The sequence below is a fragment of the Cygnus atratus genome, chromosome 1, assembly GCF_013377495.2.
Source record: "Cygnus atratus isolate AKBS03 ecotype Queensland, Australia chromosome 1, CAtr_DNAZoo_HiC_assembly, whole genome shotgun sequence".
Classification (NCBI taxonomy): Eukaryota; Metazoa; Chordata; class Aves; order Anseriformes; family Anatidae; genus Cygnus; species Cygnus atratus.
In genome coordinates this window covers 127921236-127939953 of record NC_066362.1, presented here as the reverse complement: position 1 = coordinate 127939953, position 18718 = coordinate 127921236, and the positions used below count along the sequence as shown (strand labels likewise).

General features: G+C 42.8%; 1 protein-coding gene across 1 annotated transcript; it reads right to left on the bottom strand.

The window, feature by feature from the left end:
- Positions 1–1135: 1135 nt before the first annotated feature.
- On the bottom strand, positions 1136–9468 carry RBBP7 (RB binding protein 7, chromatin remodeling factor). The gene is made up of 12 exons (XM_035542200.1): positions 9337–9468; positions 9075–9219; positions 7047–7189; positions 6392–6565; positions 5986–6101; positions 5238–5398; positions 4712–4838; positions 4542–4619; positions 3896–3972; positions 3379–3436; positions 2450–2560; positions 1136–1616 (listed from the first exon to the last, which is right to left on the bottom strand). Exons 1-12 carry the CDS (start codon positions 9350–9352, stop codon positions 1548–1550), a joined length of 1275 nt encoding a protein of 424 aa, XP_035398093.1. The 5' UTR covers positions 9353–9468; the 3' UTR covers positions 1136–1547.
- Between the last annotated feature and the right edge of the window lie 9250 nt (positions 9469–18718).

Genomic DNA, 18718 nt, shown 5'->3' with positions numbered 1-18718 from the left:
AAGCTGAAATCACAAATAACAGGAATGAAGCGCACAGCACGTGCTGGTGTAAAGCAGCCCACAGGTCTTGAGGTAAACACTGAAGAGCGCCAGCAACAGGAGCAGCCACGTAACAGCCCACAGCAGTATCTGTGCCTGGAAGAGCCACTACCGTGCCCTTTGGCAAGCACTTTCTCTTTTTCCTGTAACAATGAGGCTATTGACCTCTTCATTTCCTATTTTTCAAAAGCTGCATATGTCAAAAGGAAGTAGGACCTGAGCAAAAATCATAACCAAGTTAAGTACATTTAATGCTTATCATTTGCAGCCATTTGCAAATTAAATTAACTAACTTCCACAACAGCAACAGCTCCCTTCAGATGTCTTTGTGGAATACTTCCAGTGCTCCAACAGAGCCCACAAGAGGCAGGACAAGAAAGAAAACTGCTGGCCTGCTTAGATGCACTGTCAACAGATGTTGACTCTTTGAGCTGAAAGACCACTAACCAAGCACTGAACAAGGAAGTTAGCGAGGTCTTCACTGTCCAGCTGTATTGCTGTGCCTTTGTGTACCACCACAGGGAGACAAGGAGCGGAAGGCATGCCGGGAGGAAGTTAGCTCTCCGTGGTATACAGAAGCACATCTTCCTGAGGAACAAGACGCTGAACCACAGCTGTCTAGTCAAGTTCCAGCTGTCGTATTTATCACGAAGAGGGCGAGCTTTGGCTAACCATTAATCAATAGTACAGCACTAGTACCCAACTGTCTCATGAGAATTAATTCTGTCACTTGTTGAATCCATATTTTGCTCCTTCCCACCCTGCTTCCAAGCATCAATGCTCTTAATGAAATGTAATATTAAGCTACTAGACCTAGGAAGCATCCAGGCTACAGCATTCCCATGCAGACCACGAAAAGTTACATCAAAACTCCTACTCCTTTAAATCTCCCTTAAGAATATAAATATATAGTTACCTATTCCATGTCTTCTGCATCAACAACACACCTCGTGGCCCCAGACCTCTAGTTATGAGATGCATTATGAAATTTATATACCTTTATTACAGAAAATAGTCTCATTTACTTTCTATTATGAGGTCTTATATTCAGGCAGGACGACATTTACCTCACGTTAACAGACAATAATTAAACACATTTTACTTAATAAATTTTATTTATGCAAAGCCAATCCAAAAGTGTTATGTAAAAGTGAAAAGCTCTTTTTACATATTAATAAAAACTTGGGTTTTTTTGCAATTTCATTGCGGGAAAAGTGAAGACTTAACTGTTTTATTTACAGGAACCCACTAAGTTTGTTTAAAAATATAGACATGGGTATTCACTCTCGTTTTCCCTAAAAGCTAACTGCTGTACAGTATACAATAGCTCCAAGTGCCCAAATAACCAAGGGTATCCCATGACAACTCGACTATACAACCTTTTTGTGCCCAATTAAGGATATTCTTGCTTTGATGTAATGCTTCTACTTTTTTTTTCCCCTTTCAATTTATACAGTAGTCAAATTATATTACTATGTCACACCCAGTACTTCCTTAACGAAGAGAAGTTACGTCCCTTGACCTTCCAGTTCTGCTGCTGCTATATCTGGTTCTTCATCATTGTAAATGTTTTCTGCCTAAAGACACAAAACGTTACGTTACAAGTGGTAGACAACTGTTTTTAAGCAAACCTCTACACTTAACATATAAATAAACAAACGTGATAATACCAAGAAGATATAGAGATCGCCCCCTTAGATTAGGGGACCTCTCCCTGCCTTTTCCTAAAGGGCAGCCAAACTCTAGAATATGCATACAGTGGCCAGACTTCAGCAGTTGCTCTCCCACGTTATTTTATTTCAGTAGGATAAGCCTTAGCCATTCAACACGAACACGAGCCTTAACACGAACATTTCTTTCTTTGGGCATACTTCAACCTCAGCCTGAACACACAAAATAAACTGAAGAACAGGTATTAAAGCTAACTGAAAGGCTAGCCTGTGACACAACTTTAAGTCTGATAAATGTTTTTGGTTAAAGATGGGACTTCTGTTATTGCAAAGTGATTTTATTCCATTTTTACAGGATCAGTTACCTTGTAATGTAAAATGCTATGAACAAACTGGAGAGTTAAAAGGCATCTTGGTTCAGTCTTCAGTCAACAGGCAAAAAAAAAAAAAAGAGTCAAGTCTTGGCTAGTATCAGATATAAGTTCCCAACTGCCACAAATATTAACATGAACTAGTACCTAAGTCTCAGGGTCAAGAATTAGGTATCTGCTGCATTTAATCAGGCTGTTTTACTCTTTTTCTTTTGAAAGTCCTACTCTCCAATCAAGTAGTGTGAGAAATACAGAGGAAAGACTGCTTTCAGTCACTGAAGGCACAAGCTGTTCTAGGAAGAACAAGCCATTTCAGTTTCCTTTATGCAACAGGCTTCAGAGGAACTCACGAGCTGTTCTGACACTCACCATTTGCCATATCTGCATTATGTTGTCCTCCGATACAGAGCAGATCACCCAAGGCTCGTTAGGATTCCAACTGAAGTCTGAAATTTTGGCAGTGTGTCCTCCATGAATAAACTGTTAAAAACAATAACAAAAAAATGAACAAAGAACACAAGCCATTCAGCAAGCCATTTCATCTCTAGAGAAAAATCTGTTAAAAACCAGATTCAGAAGTTAAATTTGTTACGCTGACGACTGCACAAAGATGAAAAGGGTGCTGCTAGAGGTTCACAATACAGATGTAAAGAAGGTGTGTGTGAAATAACACATTTTATTCACTGCTTATGGACATGGATGCAATTGCTGAGGCAGCATTTAAGACGGCAGTTCATGTTATAGCAACAGCTGAAAGACATCCCTGAAAAGGTGCTACTTCATGCAAGACTGGGCTATGAAAGCCAGCCACATTTTATAACCACTTTCTCATCTAATTATACTAGCGCTTGTTCAGTTTACACAGGAAATGGAGAAAACGAGGTATAAGCATTTTCAGTAGCTTATTTCCTGAGGAGACAAAAACAAAGCCTAAGCTTTGGACTTCCTTTATTTTTATCATTAAAGTTAGCTACATAGGACCTACTTGGTCTAAGGCAAGATAAACAGTCTCAGGCCATGGCCTTACACACTTTTAGTTGTAAGAGTACTGACAGCTTCTGACGAGCACGTGGCCAAACTAAGAATGATCAAAAATGAAGATCTGCAAATGACGTCTAGTGCAGCTTTGAAAATCACTGTCTTTAAAACTGAACAGAGGAAGCCACTGCAAATTACAACAAAGGATTAAAAGCTGGCTAAGTGAGAAGGTGCAAGAATTGCTGCAGTTTTAGTAGCAGTCATAAGGCATCATACTGCCATATAGCTTGTCAGCAGTTGAAACCTGAACAAAAGCATACCAAGAGCTCAGGAGGCCCATCTTCTGCATCCTCTGCGGACTGCTCTTCTCCAATTTTACTGCAAGAAAGTAGTTTATACCTTTTATTAACAATCAAAATTGCAACCCGTATCAATTTAACTTACCAGTTCCATACCTTTGTTTCCAAAATTTGCTATTGCTTTTGGTTTCCCTCACTGTCAAAAAAGTTACAAGCCACAGATACAAAACAAATCGTTTTGTGTTTTCAGTACTGAAATAAAATCTAACTTGTGAAGCACGCTGAGGCAGAAATCACTAAAGACAGCAGAAAACAATTTTATCTGCAAGAAATCCTCACAGAAAAGTAACGTTAGGAATACTGTGCTGCTTCTGCTGTATGCCTGAACGGCCAGGCCTGAGTTAAGCAAGCAAGGAAGGCTAGAAGACAGTACAAATAAAGTCTACCAAATAAAGCAGGTCTGAAGGCTTTTTTTTTTTTTTTTTTTTAAAAAAAAGCATTTGTCCATAGACACCAAATGAAAGGAATTGTTCTTCACCTTAGATCCCACACATTAAGCCGACGATCAGTACCACTTGAAGCAAGGATTGTTTCATTATGAGGAGACCAGTGAACCTATTGAAAGAAAGAACCTGACTGTAGCACAATTACTGATTTCTAATGATAGCCTGAATAAACACCACCTGACCACTAATTCTCAGCAGCTAGACTCAATGCAGTAGTTTTTTCCAGTACATCAGACATTTTATAGCACAAATAGATTGCCTTACTCTTGATTTCTCAAACTGAGCAACCAACATTATTTCATTGTTACAGATTTGCACTATGATGAAACTTAATTGCCTAAAATTCAGTGCTACTTGGACACTACTAAAAAGACAGAGTTCACAACATTAGACATGAACCTAAGTTCTCTCCAGAGCAAGACATCTTAGAGAAAACTTCTACCTTTACTGAGTGTAGTTACATGCTCCCAATATCTTTATAGCAGTAAGTTGTTGACTACTTGCTTCACTGTCAATCGTTGAAGGAAACTACGTAATAGTCTGCATTAATTGAACCAAAATTCAGTGCTTAATTTTAAGCACTGAATTCATTGTGCTTGGTCACCAGATGAAAATCTACGTTCTTGTCCCAGTCACTAATTTATATTTTCTTACAGGCTGTGTAAAAAGTTTACCCACCTGAAAAATTTCATCCTTATGAGACTCAAAAGAATGGAGTTTCAATTTTAAGTTTCGAAGATCCCACAGAGCCACCGTCTGGGAGAAGGAAAATACATTATTTTCCTATAATGGCTATAGAAATATCATTTAAGAATATGTACAGATTTAAAGTAAACACAAGTAAAAACCTTGTCAGCTGAACCAGTTGCTAAGATGAACTCGCTGTATGGATTGAAGGACAGGCAGTTGACCTCAGCTGTATGAGCATCTACAGAGTGACTTGGCTTCGATGTTGTATTAGATCTTGTGTCCCAACTGTCGCAGTCAAGGGTTTGGAGGGGGAGGGAGTAAGAAAGAACAAGAATTAGGTTTTCAGTTTTTTTTTTAAACTACACTACACATTAGTTTAAGAGACTACTTTACTGAAAGTAGACTGAAGCTACAGTTTTTATTTCGAAACCTTTCAGGATTTTTGCCTGTTGTACACAAGCAGTTCTCATCAGAAAGCTGATATACGTATTAATTGCAACTATTTTCAAATGACATGAAGATTTCAGAGAATTTGAAGCGCTATTATAGTTGATTGCACTGGAAAGCTGCATCAGACCATTGCAGATTTATTTTTATTTTTTATAAACAATTCAAGTGCTCTGGACTGGTACACTGAGAGCACACAGCAGGTACTACCCAGACACTGCTTTAACCCAAACTTACATCATAAGCTTCTGATCATCAGCCACAGATCCAAACAGAGATTCGTGGAGCAGATGCCATGCCACATCTTCTACTACTGCAGAATGCCCAGTAAAGATTGCTTTTGCATCAACGATTTTGCCTTCTTTTGGTCCAGCGCTTATATCCCATAAACACACAGTCTGTAAATAAGAACCACGTTGTATTATCATCTGGACTTTAACTGTGTTACCTTTAAAAAAAAAAAGGATCATGTTCTGTGTATAAACAGAGATGACACTCTTGAAACAGTACTTTGTTTTTTAAAGGAAACATTTAGTATGCCATAAATGGGAAGTCAACTGAGTTACCAGTTTTCTGCAAATTCAAGGCCCAAAGATTATTTCTGAGGTCACAACAGCAATTTATAAAAAGCATCCCTATTTCAGTACCTTGGGATTTACTTATAAAGCTCACAAAAAAAGTTGTTAGCTGTTAGTGCAGTGGATCGGAGTTTCATACTACTTTACGGCCTCAGATCCAAGTCAGTTTAGAGGGCTGTTGCACACCAGTTTCTTCCAGCAGAAAACTGTAAGAACATTCTGTTCTCACTACACCCAGACTATTACAAAGAACTGGTTGTTGATTACAGCCAAAAGTCAACCAACAACCTTCAGAAATATAACACAATACAGCTTTCCTACATAAAGTTACACTCAGCCAGCTTTTTCCTAATTATCTGTTACAGCATACTTTTTTTTTTTTAAAGGGGAAATGATGTGTTTTTTACATGATCATCTGATGCACTGAGAAGATGTCCACTCAAATTTGAGTTCCATGACAAACCATAGCCTTCTTTCTGGTGCCCTCTTAATCTAAGGTCTGGATTACACTCTCCACTTGGGTCTGAAAGAGAGGAAATTCCCTTCATTTACTTGTTTCTTGTACATCAATCCATGAGAGCATCTTTATCACTGTTTCTGTCACAATAATCATATTTTATGCATCCGCCTCACAGTAGAGTGCTGCTCTGGAGATTGAGGGCATTAAGCATAACCAGATGTTTACAGTCACTGAAGATCTGAGGCTTCATATTCTGATTGCAGAGCCCATCACCTCTCCTCCCAGTTACAGTTAAATACAAGTTTAACTCACCGCACAAGGCATTTTGCTTAACTTCAATGAGTCTGACCCACCTGGTTTTGAAGGATGTTTAGCGTAGTCAAACACCAACACATCAGCAGACGGCGTTTTTGTAGCAATGATGCAGGGATTCTGCGGCATGTAACGAGCACGGTTTACTTCACCTTCATGGTTAATTTTGATCTCCGTTTCAATTTTGCCAGTCACAGATCCAAAGCCACCAAACTCTACATTTGTCATGAAAGAAGTCAGTTGATCATATCTACTACTTAAAATGGGTTCAAGAGCATTTCAGGCTTCTCTCCCACCTCAAGAACCAGCAGTAAGAATCCCAACATAACAATACAGGAAAGCCTATGAAAGACACACAGCACATGGCACAACACTACTGACAGTTGAGGTGTGTTGAATCCTCTCTGACACAAACTCGTCCAGAGCTTTAGCGTCTGTTAGAAGTATATTAGTTTTCATCATAACAAACAAAGTGGGCAGAAATGCTAGTAGGGATTGCATATCATAGCATCAGATAAATTCTTCCAAAATAATAAGTTCCCTCTTTTTACTTGCCGCTAACGATCTAGAATTAGTTTGAACTGGTAAGGAATCACCAGCTTTAGTATTTAACAGGAAGTTCGAATACCATTTGTCAGGACAGTTATTAATACTATTAGTGCTTTAGCACAATTTAAGAACTCATGCACTGCCCACCTCCTTTCTCACTGTCATATTGAGAAGCATCAAACTGATCATCGTTGGGAATCTGGACTCTTGCAACAACCAGGTGGTTCTGTTCATCAGAGGTGTGTGTTCCCAAAACCAGCCAGTGCAGCGCGTAATCCTTTCCTTCTGGCCTGTTTGGAATAATAAATTAATGGAATAAAGTTACATGCTTAGTTCTGGAATCTAGAGAGCTAGCATCAATAGCACTCAAGATCCAAACTTCTTCGGGGAGCTAAAAAAAGACAGACTCACATAAGAGATCCTTTACTTTGTCACAAGAGACTTGTGCAGTAGAGTGGACTCTGACACAGGCAATCCAGTGATACAGCCAGCTAGCCCAGCGTGACAATACAAGTCAGTAAGAACTGCCACTGTTACTCGAATGGGACAACTGAAATTTGCACAGTAGCTACAGGGTGATACTAATACGTATTTCTATCTTTAATTCTCCTAGCAATTGTACAGTATTGATTTAGAAAGCCATTGATGCTATGTTCTATAAGACACACATACTGAGAAAAGTGGCAACATATTTTAGTTACTTCTTTTATAAGCTTTTACTGGTTACTATTTTATTAGAGTTTTCAGATGCTTGTTTTTAAACTAAACCTGCCTAACCAGAATCAAACTCCTCTTCTGGCAGTTAAATGCAATATTTGGTAATCAGTAAAAGGCTGGAGGAGCAGTGTCATTTGTTTCTGAAAGGAAAGATTTGAACAGTCAAGAACAAGCAGCTTCTGCAATCTTGAAAGCAAAAAAAAAACGATTAGGCTGTCTGAATCCAAGCAAGCGGGAGTCATTTAAGCAATCATAAACCACTGTAGGTATTGTTACACCGCTTCCAAGGCGGTGTAATGCAATACATACATTTTGACAGCAAAGAAGAAATGCACACAGAATGCACGCACACTTACTTGCATCAGGAACAGGTGTCCCATCATGTCAGGTGCCATACAAAGAGACAGTCCTTGCCTTAAATGGCTTACATATTTTGACACTGGATAATTGGAAATACCAGGTTTTAAACTGAACATTAAGTCAATCTGCAAAACACGAGGCAAGCAGAAGTGTTCCTCATAAGGGCTCCACACCCTCAAATCCCCACTCCATTTTCTCCATGTCATGATTAGTTAGCTCGCATCTCTTAACATCTTCCCCCAAACATTCTGGTACACAAAACTGGTTATCTAGCCACTAAATAAGCTATCATTTATGTAAGGTGGAATTTTAGAGTGGGAAGTGACCATCCTCCAATTATCCCATGAACTTTACGTGTAAGATAATTGAAAACTTGGCTGTATCCAGTTTACAGCAGCTGGAGTCCTGAGTGGGTACTTTGACAACTGAAACTCTATACTAGCTGATGCATGAACAGAACTTATGCTCATCTCCAAAACTCTTTAAGAAATTAACTGGCAAGCATACAACTTCAAGAGGGAGGTGGAAAAATGGGAAAATTAAAATACCAGAAGTCAACAGCAAGCCAGGCACAAACATCAGCCTTACCAGGAGAATAACCCCTTAAATAAGCTCAAACTGGGAACAACAACAACAAAACAAACAAGAAAACAGAGACAGATGATACGGCTTCTACAGAATAATTTGTGGTGCAAATTAAGAAAAACAATCTTCAAGAAGTTGAGTTTGTTTCTTCATTTTCTGAGGAGAATTCGCTATAGAAGACTGTTGTCTCCTACCTATAAAGTGGTAAAGATTTATCCCCTCACACCTCAAGAGATCTTTAGTTTTGCTAAGCTAGCATTCCCTATAGTATCAAATTATGACTTTCTTCCTCAAAGCTTCCACATACCCAAAGGGTTTTGACCGCTGTAAGCACAATAAACTACGACAGGCTCCCAAGGAGGAGTCCAAAGCAAGCGATGGTTGTTTTTTTACCAAACCTCCGGCGGTTTTATTTTCGGGCAGGCACGGCTAACGGCGCCAGAAGCCGCAGGGCAAACAAACAACCCCAGAGCCGGGCGCCTTGCGGGGGGTCTCAGCGCCCCGTCCCCTCACCTGGTCACGTCAGGCAGCCACTGCACGGTGAGGCTGGGCCACTCGAGCGCGTGTGTCATCACCAGGTCGTACAGGAACGGCGTGTTCTTCTTCCAGATCTTGTACTCCTCGCTGATGACGCGCTCCTCCACCGTGTCCTCCAGCGCTAGGAGCGGGGGGAGAGGAGGCAGGGGCTGAGCCGGGGGCCGGCAGCCTTCCCCCCCCTCCCCATCTCCTCAGGGATGCCGCCCGCGCCACCCCCCCCCCCGCGCCCGGCCCCTACCTTCCTTGCCCGCCATTTTGGGCTGGCGGCCGTTAACGGTCGCCCGTGGAGCAGATGGGGAGGGTGGGGATGGAGGAGCCCGCGCGGCTCCCGCCGCCGCCCGCCCGCTGCCACCCCGCGCATGCGCAGCCGCCGCCCGGGCACCTCAGCCAACGGGGCGCGGGAGGCGCCAACGGTGGCCGTGGCGCTGTGAGGGGAGGGCTAAAGGGGAGGGAGGTGGGGCTTTAAATAAAAACTGTGCGGCTTTAAATAAATAAAAACAGATCCACCGACGGTGTTGGCTAAGGGCTTTTATTTATTTATTTATTTATTTATTTGTTGTTGTTGTTAATGAATGCGACTCAAATTCTTGTGACCCAAATTTGACTTGCGCTCAAATTCCTCGCGGGGGATAAGTAAAAAAAATAATAAAAAAGATCAGGCTCGCAGAGGTGCTAAATGACACCCCTGAAACGCCCGGGTGTGGGTGAAAATCAAGCATGATGCCATGCCATGGCCCCCCTCTGTGAGCTCTCCTACTCGTTACTGGCACTCTGCGGCAGTTTTACCTCGTGTGGCGTCAGCCCTTGCACGCAGGACATTGACGCTGGGGGACAGGAGCGGTGTTATTATTTACTGTCACATTTATAAGTTTTCATGAACGGGACTGCGAGTAAATTCAGGAAGGAGGGGCAGTACTGTCAACGAGAGGAAGATGAAAACAAGCGCACTCTTTCTACCAAAAAATGTAAAAACCGCTTTCCAACAATCAGAAATCCCAACGGCTTAGAATTAAAAGGAAAAAAAAAATTAACATCAGTTTAAGAAACGGTCTCAGCAAGAGCAGAGGCAAACCTTTTGGGCACGAAGCCGGCTGCAGGCTGCCGTGCGGGGCTGCGGGCGGCAGGGGGCACCGCGGTGACACCGGGCTGCGGGGAGCGGCAGGGGACGTGCGGCGGAGCCGGCGGTGTCGTCACTCAGCGTTACAGAAGTTTTAAGTCCTTTTGTTGTTTAAATGGGGGCAGTAGTGCTGTCGGACTGCTGTGGTGACACAGCTTCTTTCAAGCTGTCACACACAAGTCAAAATTGTGGTTTTGCCGCGGTGCCCACACAGCCGTTCTGTTCTCTCCTCTTGTTTCGGCTGCTACTAACCAAAAGACTATTTAATGTAACTGTTTTCTATTCAGCTTGAATCAACGGTGCTTGCCACAGTTGTCACCCTTAACCAGAGCAGATAATAACACTTTCCAGCTGAATAATGGAAATGGAGGCAGTCGGGAACCAAGCTAGGTTATCCTAACTCACCCTGAGGATTCAAAGGGACGTGTTGCCACCAAACTGCACAGGTTTTCTTTCATTGTATGTCTTACAGTCACACGACTGAAATAGCTCTGTAGTGCAGCTCGCTGTGCTCTGCCAGAGACAGCAGCAGGAGAGGGGGAAATGGGTAAATAAGAAGCAGCGTTTTTTAATTTCCCTCTGTGAAGACAGTCTTCGTGGGCTGAGCCTTCCACCGCCTGGGCTCCAGTTCTTCAAACAAGGAACCCAGTTATGGGAAATGTTTATGCCTAGGAGAGGCCGGCGAGCACCAAGGCTGGGAATAGGAGCCAGAGGTTGCAGCACGGGAATTGGGGAAGAAGTCAGAGGTAGGCAGCCAGCCTCCCCAACAGGAAGCCTTCTGTGAGGAACCGCTGCCTTTTTGGCCGGCGTGTCGAAAAAGAGAAATCTTTAGGTGAAAAAGCTAAATAACTATATACTAGTCTTCCTCTTACACCTGCACAAACTGGAACTAAAACTATGCATAGCATATTCAAAATGTGAATGTTGTTAACTGGAAGCTGTAAACTAATCTGCTAGATAGGAGTGCATGGATGAATGTGTTAGCACAGACACAGAGCCTTGACCATGCAAGATGTGTTACCAGCTTGACTTTGGCAACACTTACTTGTTGTTTTGGTATTTGCTGCCAAGTATGTGTCTAATCCTACAAAGTGCCGAGGCCTTCCTAAAATGTTAGAGAGTGAAGACTGAGCCTTTCAGAGTCTGTGTTGTTGCAGAGTGTTGATCACTTAAAACGCAGATACAGGATAAAGGAAATCTCTGTTGGGCTTCCTGGCTGTGAGTGACCTCTGTTAGCTCTCACTGAAGTGTGATTACAGGGCTCCTTGAAGGATCAACCCCACATGAGTGTCGGGTGGGATGCTGTCTGTGCCTTTTGCTGTGGATAGCAGTACTTCCTGCCACACCTTACCTGGAATGTGGTGGGAAAAATGTGATTTGTGTTTGGAACCATAAACAAAATTGTCTTTCAATGATGTCATGTAAGGCTTAGCTGAACTATAGATTTAGAGAGGAATTGCTCCTCAGCCCTCCACAATTTTTATAGACTCTGTTTAGGATCTGCAAATCAAGCTGGATTCTAATGGGCTGCAAGGAGCAGTGCTAGTTTTGATGAACAAAGTCTGCCACACCTATATATCAAAAGTGATCCGTGCAGTTCTCTTTTCCTTGTTAGCAATTATATTTGCACACAGCCAAATTTGCTTTTAATTTAAACCCACACACCACCAAAATCCTAGTGCTTTTCTCACATTGAGACAGTCATGGAAAAGACAGTTTATAAACTGTACAGCTATCAAAGAATACACATCACCAGCTCTCAAGCTGGTTATTTGCAATTCATCAGCACGGTTGTATCTGTGGCCACACATCTAAAACATATCCTTTGATCCCTCACTTTGTGAGGAAAGTAATTATCCAAGGCCATTGTTCATCATACGCAGTATGTGTAAAAGGTACGATAAATTAGTTTTGAAGTAAAACAGTGACTTGAATCATAAGCTTTATTTTATTAAGCTATACTCCTTTCAAGCCTAAGCATGAAATACTGCATTTTCATTTCAGTAAAAAAAGAATCTGTCTTCTGCATCCTCAACTGTATGTGCTGCATTGTGACTCAAATTGCCAGATACACTTACAGAGAATTATCTGCACTTATTAATTTTCAGCTTGGAGATGTGTGCTGATTTATTAGTCTGCAAAGAATGAGCTGGCTTGCTGGTGCTTATGTCTCTTATACATTATGTGGAGCTGATGGATGTTCATAGCAACAACTCAGCAAGTAGGTGTAGGCCTTACTGTGAATAACTATCTCCATTAGAAAATTGGTTAACGAGAAGTGGGCTTGTACAAAACCTCAAAATAGTCATTGGAAAAATAAAGTAGCAGCCCCATAACTTATTATTTTCAAATATATTTGCTACCATTGCATAGTCTTGGGAGCCTGTTTGGAATAAAGAATCATTTTCACCAAACATGCCAATCAGAAAAGGACACCGCAGATTAATTGATGCAAACCTCTGTTCAGAATTTCCTGAAATGTGATGGCATTCTTTTTCCCATTGCTCATCCACTATTTCTTTGTATTTACCCAACAGGTATTATCTCCTCATTTAAAAAATCTCACCTAATCTCATCAATACCCGGCCGTCACAGAAGATCTTGAGCTGCAGCAGTGAGCTGGACTTGTTCTCTGTCTGTAACGTGAAGTTTGGGATCTGTCTAGTGACGGCATGTTTCTGGCACTTCACTTCTAAATGGGCCTGGCTGTGTTTTGTCCTGATATGCAGTATATATACCCTGCATAGCCATGTGCAAACGATAGCTTTTGCTTTACAACGGATAAAGTACATTTGTAGGAACATCTGTATTAAGGGGAAGGCACGATTCTGAGATTACATCCAGCACTGGAGACCAATACTCCACTTGCAGCTTGTAGGTGGGGTTGTTCCCAAGTATCAGGATACTGCAGGAGGAACTCCTGGGCTGTACGCTTTGGATAACTAGCACTGTTTTCACACTTCCAATGGATTTTTGTAGATTGTATTGAAGTTCGTGCTGCAAACGAGAAGGAATCCTCTGCCCGTCTTGTGCATTCCTTCAGTATTCGGGAAAAGACCTTTTACCTTTTTACCTAATGTTTTACTTTTGGTGTAGAATATGTTTATGCTGGAAGTAACAAACACAAACAAAGCTTCTTCTCATATAGCAAGTCTCCCTTCTTTACCCCAGTCCCCCAAAATACCATTAACGTGGTACAAAGCCTAGACTTATAAATCCAACCCTGCTGAACACTTTTTTGTTGTTTGCCATGGACATGGCAGTGTTCCTGCGACACGTAGGCTTGCTGGGCTATTTCTGTGCTCTGCAGAATTTGTTTTGCATTTTCTGTATGTTCTGTAATGATGCTATCTAGAGTGACAGGTAAATTCCTAGAGACACAGACACTTACATAAGTGGCCTGGTACACTTGTATTATTTCTACACAGAGTAGTGGAACTGATTGAATTACTGAGGAGCAGGGGAATATGTCAGTAGTTTTTAACATGTCATGTTGTGAAACTAACTGCACTATGTGCTGTTTTGCATGCAATGCATTTCCAAAAGGCTGTGTTTTTGTTGCATAGTCTGCTGTAGTTCTGCTGCCTGCTGATCTGCACAGATGACTGCTCTTAAGCAGAGTTTGTAGACCTGTAGGGGTATTAGAAGACAAGGAAGAGAATATTTTGCTCTGCACAATATGCTTTGGCTTTTAGATAGAAGTAACAGATGTGTGAATTTGTACAAAACCAATTTATTTTCCTAAAAGTACAGATGCTTAAATGAGTGCAAATGGGGGGATTTGCAATAAATGGAGGGACACATCTGTCTTCTGAAGCTTGCAGCATTTGGCTTAGCACAGTGAAGTTCCTCATCACTTGTAGCCTTGGCCTTTCCCCTTCTGATCTCAGAGGCATGTGGGGAGCAGGGGTGGGTTAGTTCCAAGCCTATGTCTGGGTCGCAGGACTCAGGGGAGACTGTAATCCAGAAGCTGCCATTTGCAGTTATATTGGAAGGAGTGAAGGCAAACTGCTGCTCTCCACAATGCACTGAAGCAGAGTGAAGTGCAGGAAAGCGTAAACCTTCCGTGACTGGAGGTGCCAAACAAGGCGGAGGGGAGATGTTTATTATCATCCACTTCCTCCTCATCCTCCACTCGAGGGCTTCTACAATATTCAATGAAGGAAAGCAATCTCTGCATGTTCCTTCTAATCTTTGGGAATATCTCTCCCTACCTGGGCTCCCTGGCCTCCTTTTTCAGAGACTTCTGTGAGGTCACCATATGGTTCCTTTCTTTGTTCTTCACTCTCATCCTTCTGAGACTTGAAGCAATTAATAATGGCATTATCTTCAAGGTTCTGGGTATCTCAAAGGTGAGTCCACTGAGACAGGAACTGTGCCAGGCTGTTTTAGCTCGCTGATCACCTTCTGTGGCAAGGAAGATTTTTGTTTGTTCTGTTTGATTTGCTCGGTTGTTCTGGCAGATCACCCGCAGGTGCAGTTTTCAGAAGCTCTGAAGACCTTGAATTTTATATTTTTTTTTTCTCTTTCCAAGGGTTTTGAATGCTGAGGACCTCAGCACTGCACAGAGTATACAATAATGGGTAGGTGGCATGTTAGATGGCCGTACAGCTTTGTGCTTTGGGAGGCAGGGGTTGTGGCCAGATTAACTAGTAATTCAGTGTGTTAGGGACATCACATAAGGGAAGGGAGGAGTCGCAAACAGCAGATCTGCTGAGCCTGGGTTGGTGCCTGTTTGCATTTCTGGAGTCAATTCTAAAACTGCTGGGTACCCAGGCATCCTAGGGGTATCCAGTACATATGTTTTGCTGCTGTTTACTGAACTAGTTATTCCTGGTGGTGTCTGCAGCTAAAGCAGCATAGCCACACGTTCCAAAATGGGAGAAAACAAAAGCAGCAGCACTGCCCTGTCAGGTCAGAACTGTACCTGAACATGTCCTCCAGTTAGCAGGACTTATATCCCTTATATCCCCTGTGGGCCAGTTCAGAGTTCATCATGCTGTTAATGCATTTTGCATTACAGTTCAGAGCATGCTTTTGGAAACAGCTGAAACCAACCTAAGTACATAATAAAGCTGCAAGGAGTAGGCCTGATCTCCCCTCTCGGTAGGCCTGATATTGTGTCAGCACTAACATTCACGTGGACAATGGGGTGCTGAATCAGGTCCCCAGTCTAGATGATTTTTTTGTTTTTTAAGCAGAGCTGATTTTCAGCCAGATCATGAAGCTGAGCATACTCACTGCATGACTGCCTGGTCTCTGACCCTGGCACAGCGGGGAGCACACGGACGAGGGCAAGAGAAGAGATGGCTCCATTCAGGCCCTGGTTTTAGATATTTTATATCGGTTGTGAGGTTGTGCACATAGACCATGCAAGTCAGAAACGTCAGCAGTCATTGCTGCATCACTGCAGTGACTGTTCAGCTCCCTCAGCAGCCAGCAATGCAGTCTCTCTGCCACTTGTCCATCTTCTGCAGATGAGGAAACTGAGAAAGGTGAAAACTCCACTCACGTGCTTTCGTTTTTCTAGTGTGGAAGGAAAGCTTTACATTTTCTGCTTAGTTACTGCTATAAATGGGATATATAACTAGGACTTAAGTGGGAGACAACTGAGCTAAATATGAGTACAGGGACTCTCAGTATCACGGGACACTGCTGAGACCTTACTTGACATGCATTTGAAATATTCTCCACAGAGTTTTTTTTTTTCTTTCTTTTTTTATTTCAAGAAAAAAAAAGATTTAACAAAATTAATGCTTTGCTGAGAGGCAGCACAACTGGGTGAAATTAAATAAAGTCTGAATTTTAAAAGCACCTTGTGATTTGAGATACTGCAGAAAGCCACTCTAAGAGGTGTCTGACACTACGCATCCATCAACTAAGGAAATCCCTAACACTGGGGGCTTTAGAAAAATCCGAGCTTTCATATTTCCATGCAGCTGGAAATGTAATGTAAACAGGTCCTAAGTGACTTGGCCAGAGTAATTTAGGGATTCAGAACTGCTGACTGCTAATCCTAGCTCAAGTTTCTAGCCACATGCTGAGAATGCTAACGTTTGGACTTATTGTTTTGTGTTTTCCTTTTAGTTCCTGCAGTGAGGTACATTGTGGGACAATCCTGCAGTGAAGACAGTGAACATCACACCTCTGCCCTCTTTCTTTAAAAGGACCCTTTTTTTTGCTGAGACTTAGGGAGACAAGACAGACTACATGATAACGTATTTCTGTGTGAGAAGTCATTTTTGGCTATAACCTCACTTTTAAAAAAGTTTGTACATGCAAGATTAAGGAGGGTGTGAATAACCTGGTTTCTTTTTTGAAAGAGTGACTCACATGCAGTATGTTGGATTCTGGTATGGCTTTGTTATTTGTTATGTTTTATCAATACATCTGTATACCACAGTCACAGGTCAGAATCTGATTCTGTTAGCACTCTACAGACACTATATGAAGATGTCAGCTGTTGACCTGAAGGTCTGTCTTATTCTTAGATTTTGAGACAAAGGCAGTTGGATACGGGAAGATAGGGCTGCCCAAGGCAACAATAATAGGTGAGCAAAATAAGCATTTCTTTTCTCGTCATGGTTACAGCCTCCTTAGTAGCTGAAAAAATACATAATGAGAACTTAGAAGACACAAAAGGGCATAGTGAATGCTTATGGAGAAGCTATTTATTTAGGTTACCTCCCAAGAGAGTTGCTCCAGGATCTTGACTGTAAGTCTTCTGGGGTTAACATTAACATTTTAGTTTGGATCAGGAGCAAGTTTTTGAAGCAAACCTTCTCATTGTCCCTTCTTACTGCACATCGTTTTACACTACAGAGTGGTCCCTGAGCACATGAATTGGATTCCTTTTGAGGGAAACTAAATCAGAAGTGTGTTCCGACTGCCAGTGGATAATCAGGCCTACAGAATCAAACAAGAGATAATCGTAAAGTAAAAAACAAAAAACAACAACAACAAAAACATGTTTAGCATGGAGTCAAAGTCCTCAAAATCAGTTGCTTCGCTCTAAAGATCCACTCCTATTGCATGATATTACTTGGTAGTGTAGACATACATGATCTTGTTTCTTTTATATATTTTTGAAAGGAATTATTTTATATATTTTTGATAGAGCTTCAAGTGCTTTTTGGGTTTATTTCTTAAATATGCTGATATGCTATCTTCTGTAACACCTCAGTGGCATTTGCTTAGGTAGTATCATATGATTTGTTCAGTATTTGCACTGAAGTTGCACCCATTTCAACACAAAGTGTCTAGATGCACAGCAAGTATCTTGTTAGGTAGAATGGTGTGTCGATGATACATTTCAAATGACTGCTTAGCATTTTGGCAGTGGCACAGGTTCATATGGAAAAGAAGAGTTAAAGATAGTGAAGGTCAGAAATTCTGCCTCAGAGGATTTTGACTTGAAATGCTAGACTTTAAAAAAATATCTTCCATGTTCAGCAAAACATTTGGAAACACTTTTCCCTCTTTTCCATGTGTGGCCTGTGGTGGTTTTACCCTGCTAGAGAGATGAACTCCACCACAACCGCTCTCTCACTCCCCCTCCTTGAAGAAAAATGGGGAAAAAATAGGATGAAAATGGCTCAGGGGCTGAGATAAGGACATGGAGATCACTCAACAATTATCATGATGGGTAAAACAGACTCAGCATAAGGAGATTAATATAATTTATTGCCTATCACTAGTGGACTAGTGCAGTGAGAACTGAAAGAAAAACAAAAACACCTTCCCCTCCATCCACCCTCTTCTACGTCGTCCCCTAAGCAGTGCAGGGGAATGGGGGAATGGGGGCTGCGGTCAGTCCCTGACACTTCATCACCGCCGCTCCTTCTCGGTCCCTCTCTGCCCCTGCTCCCCGTGGGGTCCCTCCCACGGGACGCCGTCCTTCCCGAACAGAGCCTGCGGGGGCTGCCCACAGGCAGCAGCTCTTCAAGCACTGCTCCCACATGGCTCCGTACCACGGGGTCCATCCATCCCCCAGGAGCAAACTGCCCCAGCACGGGTCCCCCACGGGCGGCAGCTCCCCCCAGACCCCCTGCTCCTGCGTGGGCTCCTCTCCACGGGCTGCAGCTCCGGCCCGGGGCCTGCTCCTGCGGGGGCTCTCCATGGGCCGCAGCCTCCTCCAGGCCACATCCACCTGCTCCACCGGGGGCTCCTCCACGGGGGGGCTGCAGCGTGGAGATCTGCTCCATGTGGGACCCATGGGCTGCAGGGGGACAGCCTGCTCCACCAGGGGCCTCTCCACAGGCCGCAGGGGAACTGCTGCTGTGTGCCTGGAGCACCTCCTGCCCTCCTGCTGCACTGACCTGGGGGGCTGCAGGGCTGCTTCTCTCTCCTTGCTCTCCCAGCTGCTGTTGCACAGCAGTTTTTTTCCCCTTCCTTAACTCTGCTCTCCCAGAGGCCCACCCAGTGCCGCTCCCTGGCTCGGCTCTGGCCAGCAGCAGGTCCCTTTTGGAGCCGGCTAGAGCTGGCTCTGATGGGACATGGGGCA

Excerpts from the sequence above, each read along its gene's own strand:
- RBBP7 (XM_035542200.1), bottom strand. Across the intron at positions 6,566-7,046 it reads ATATGACAGTGAGAAAGGAG|AGTTTGGTGGCTTTGGATCT; the intron begins GTGGGCAGTGCA and ends TGACAAATGTAG. Across the intron at positions 1,617-2,449 it reads TAATGCAGATATGGCAAATG|GCAGAAAACATTTACAATGA; the intron begins GTGAGTGTCAGA and ends TTGTGTCTTTAG.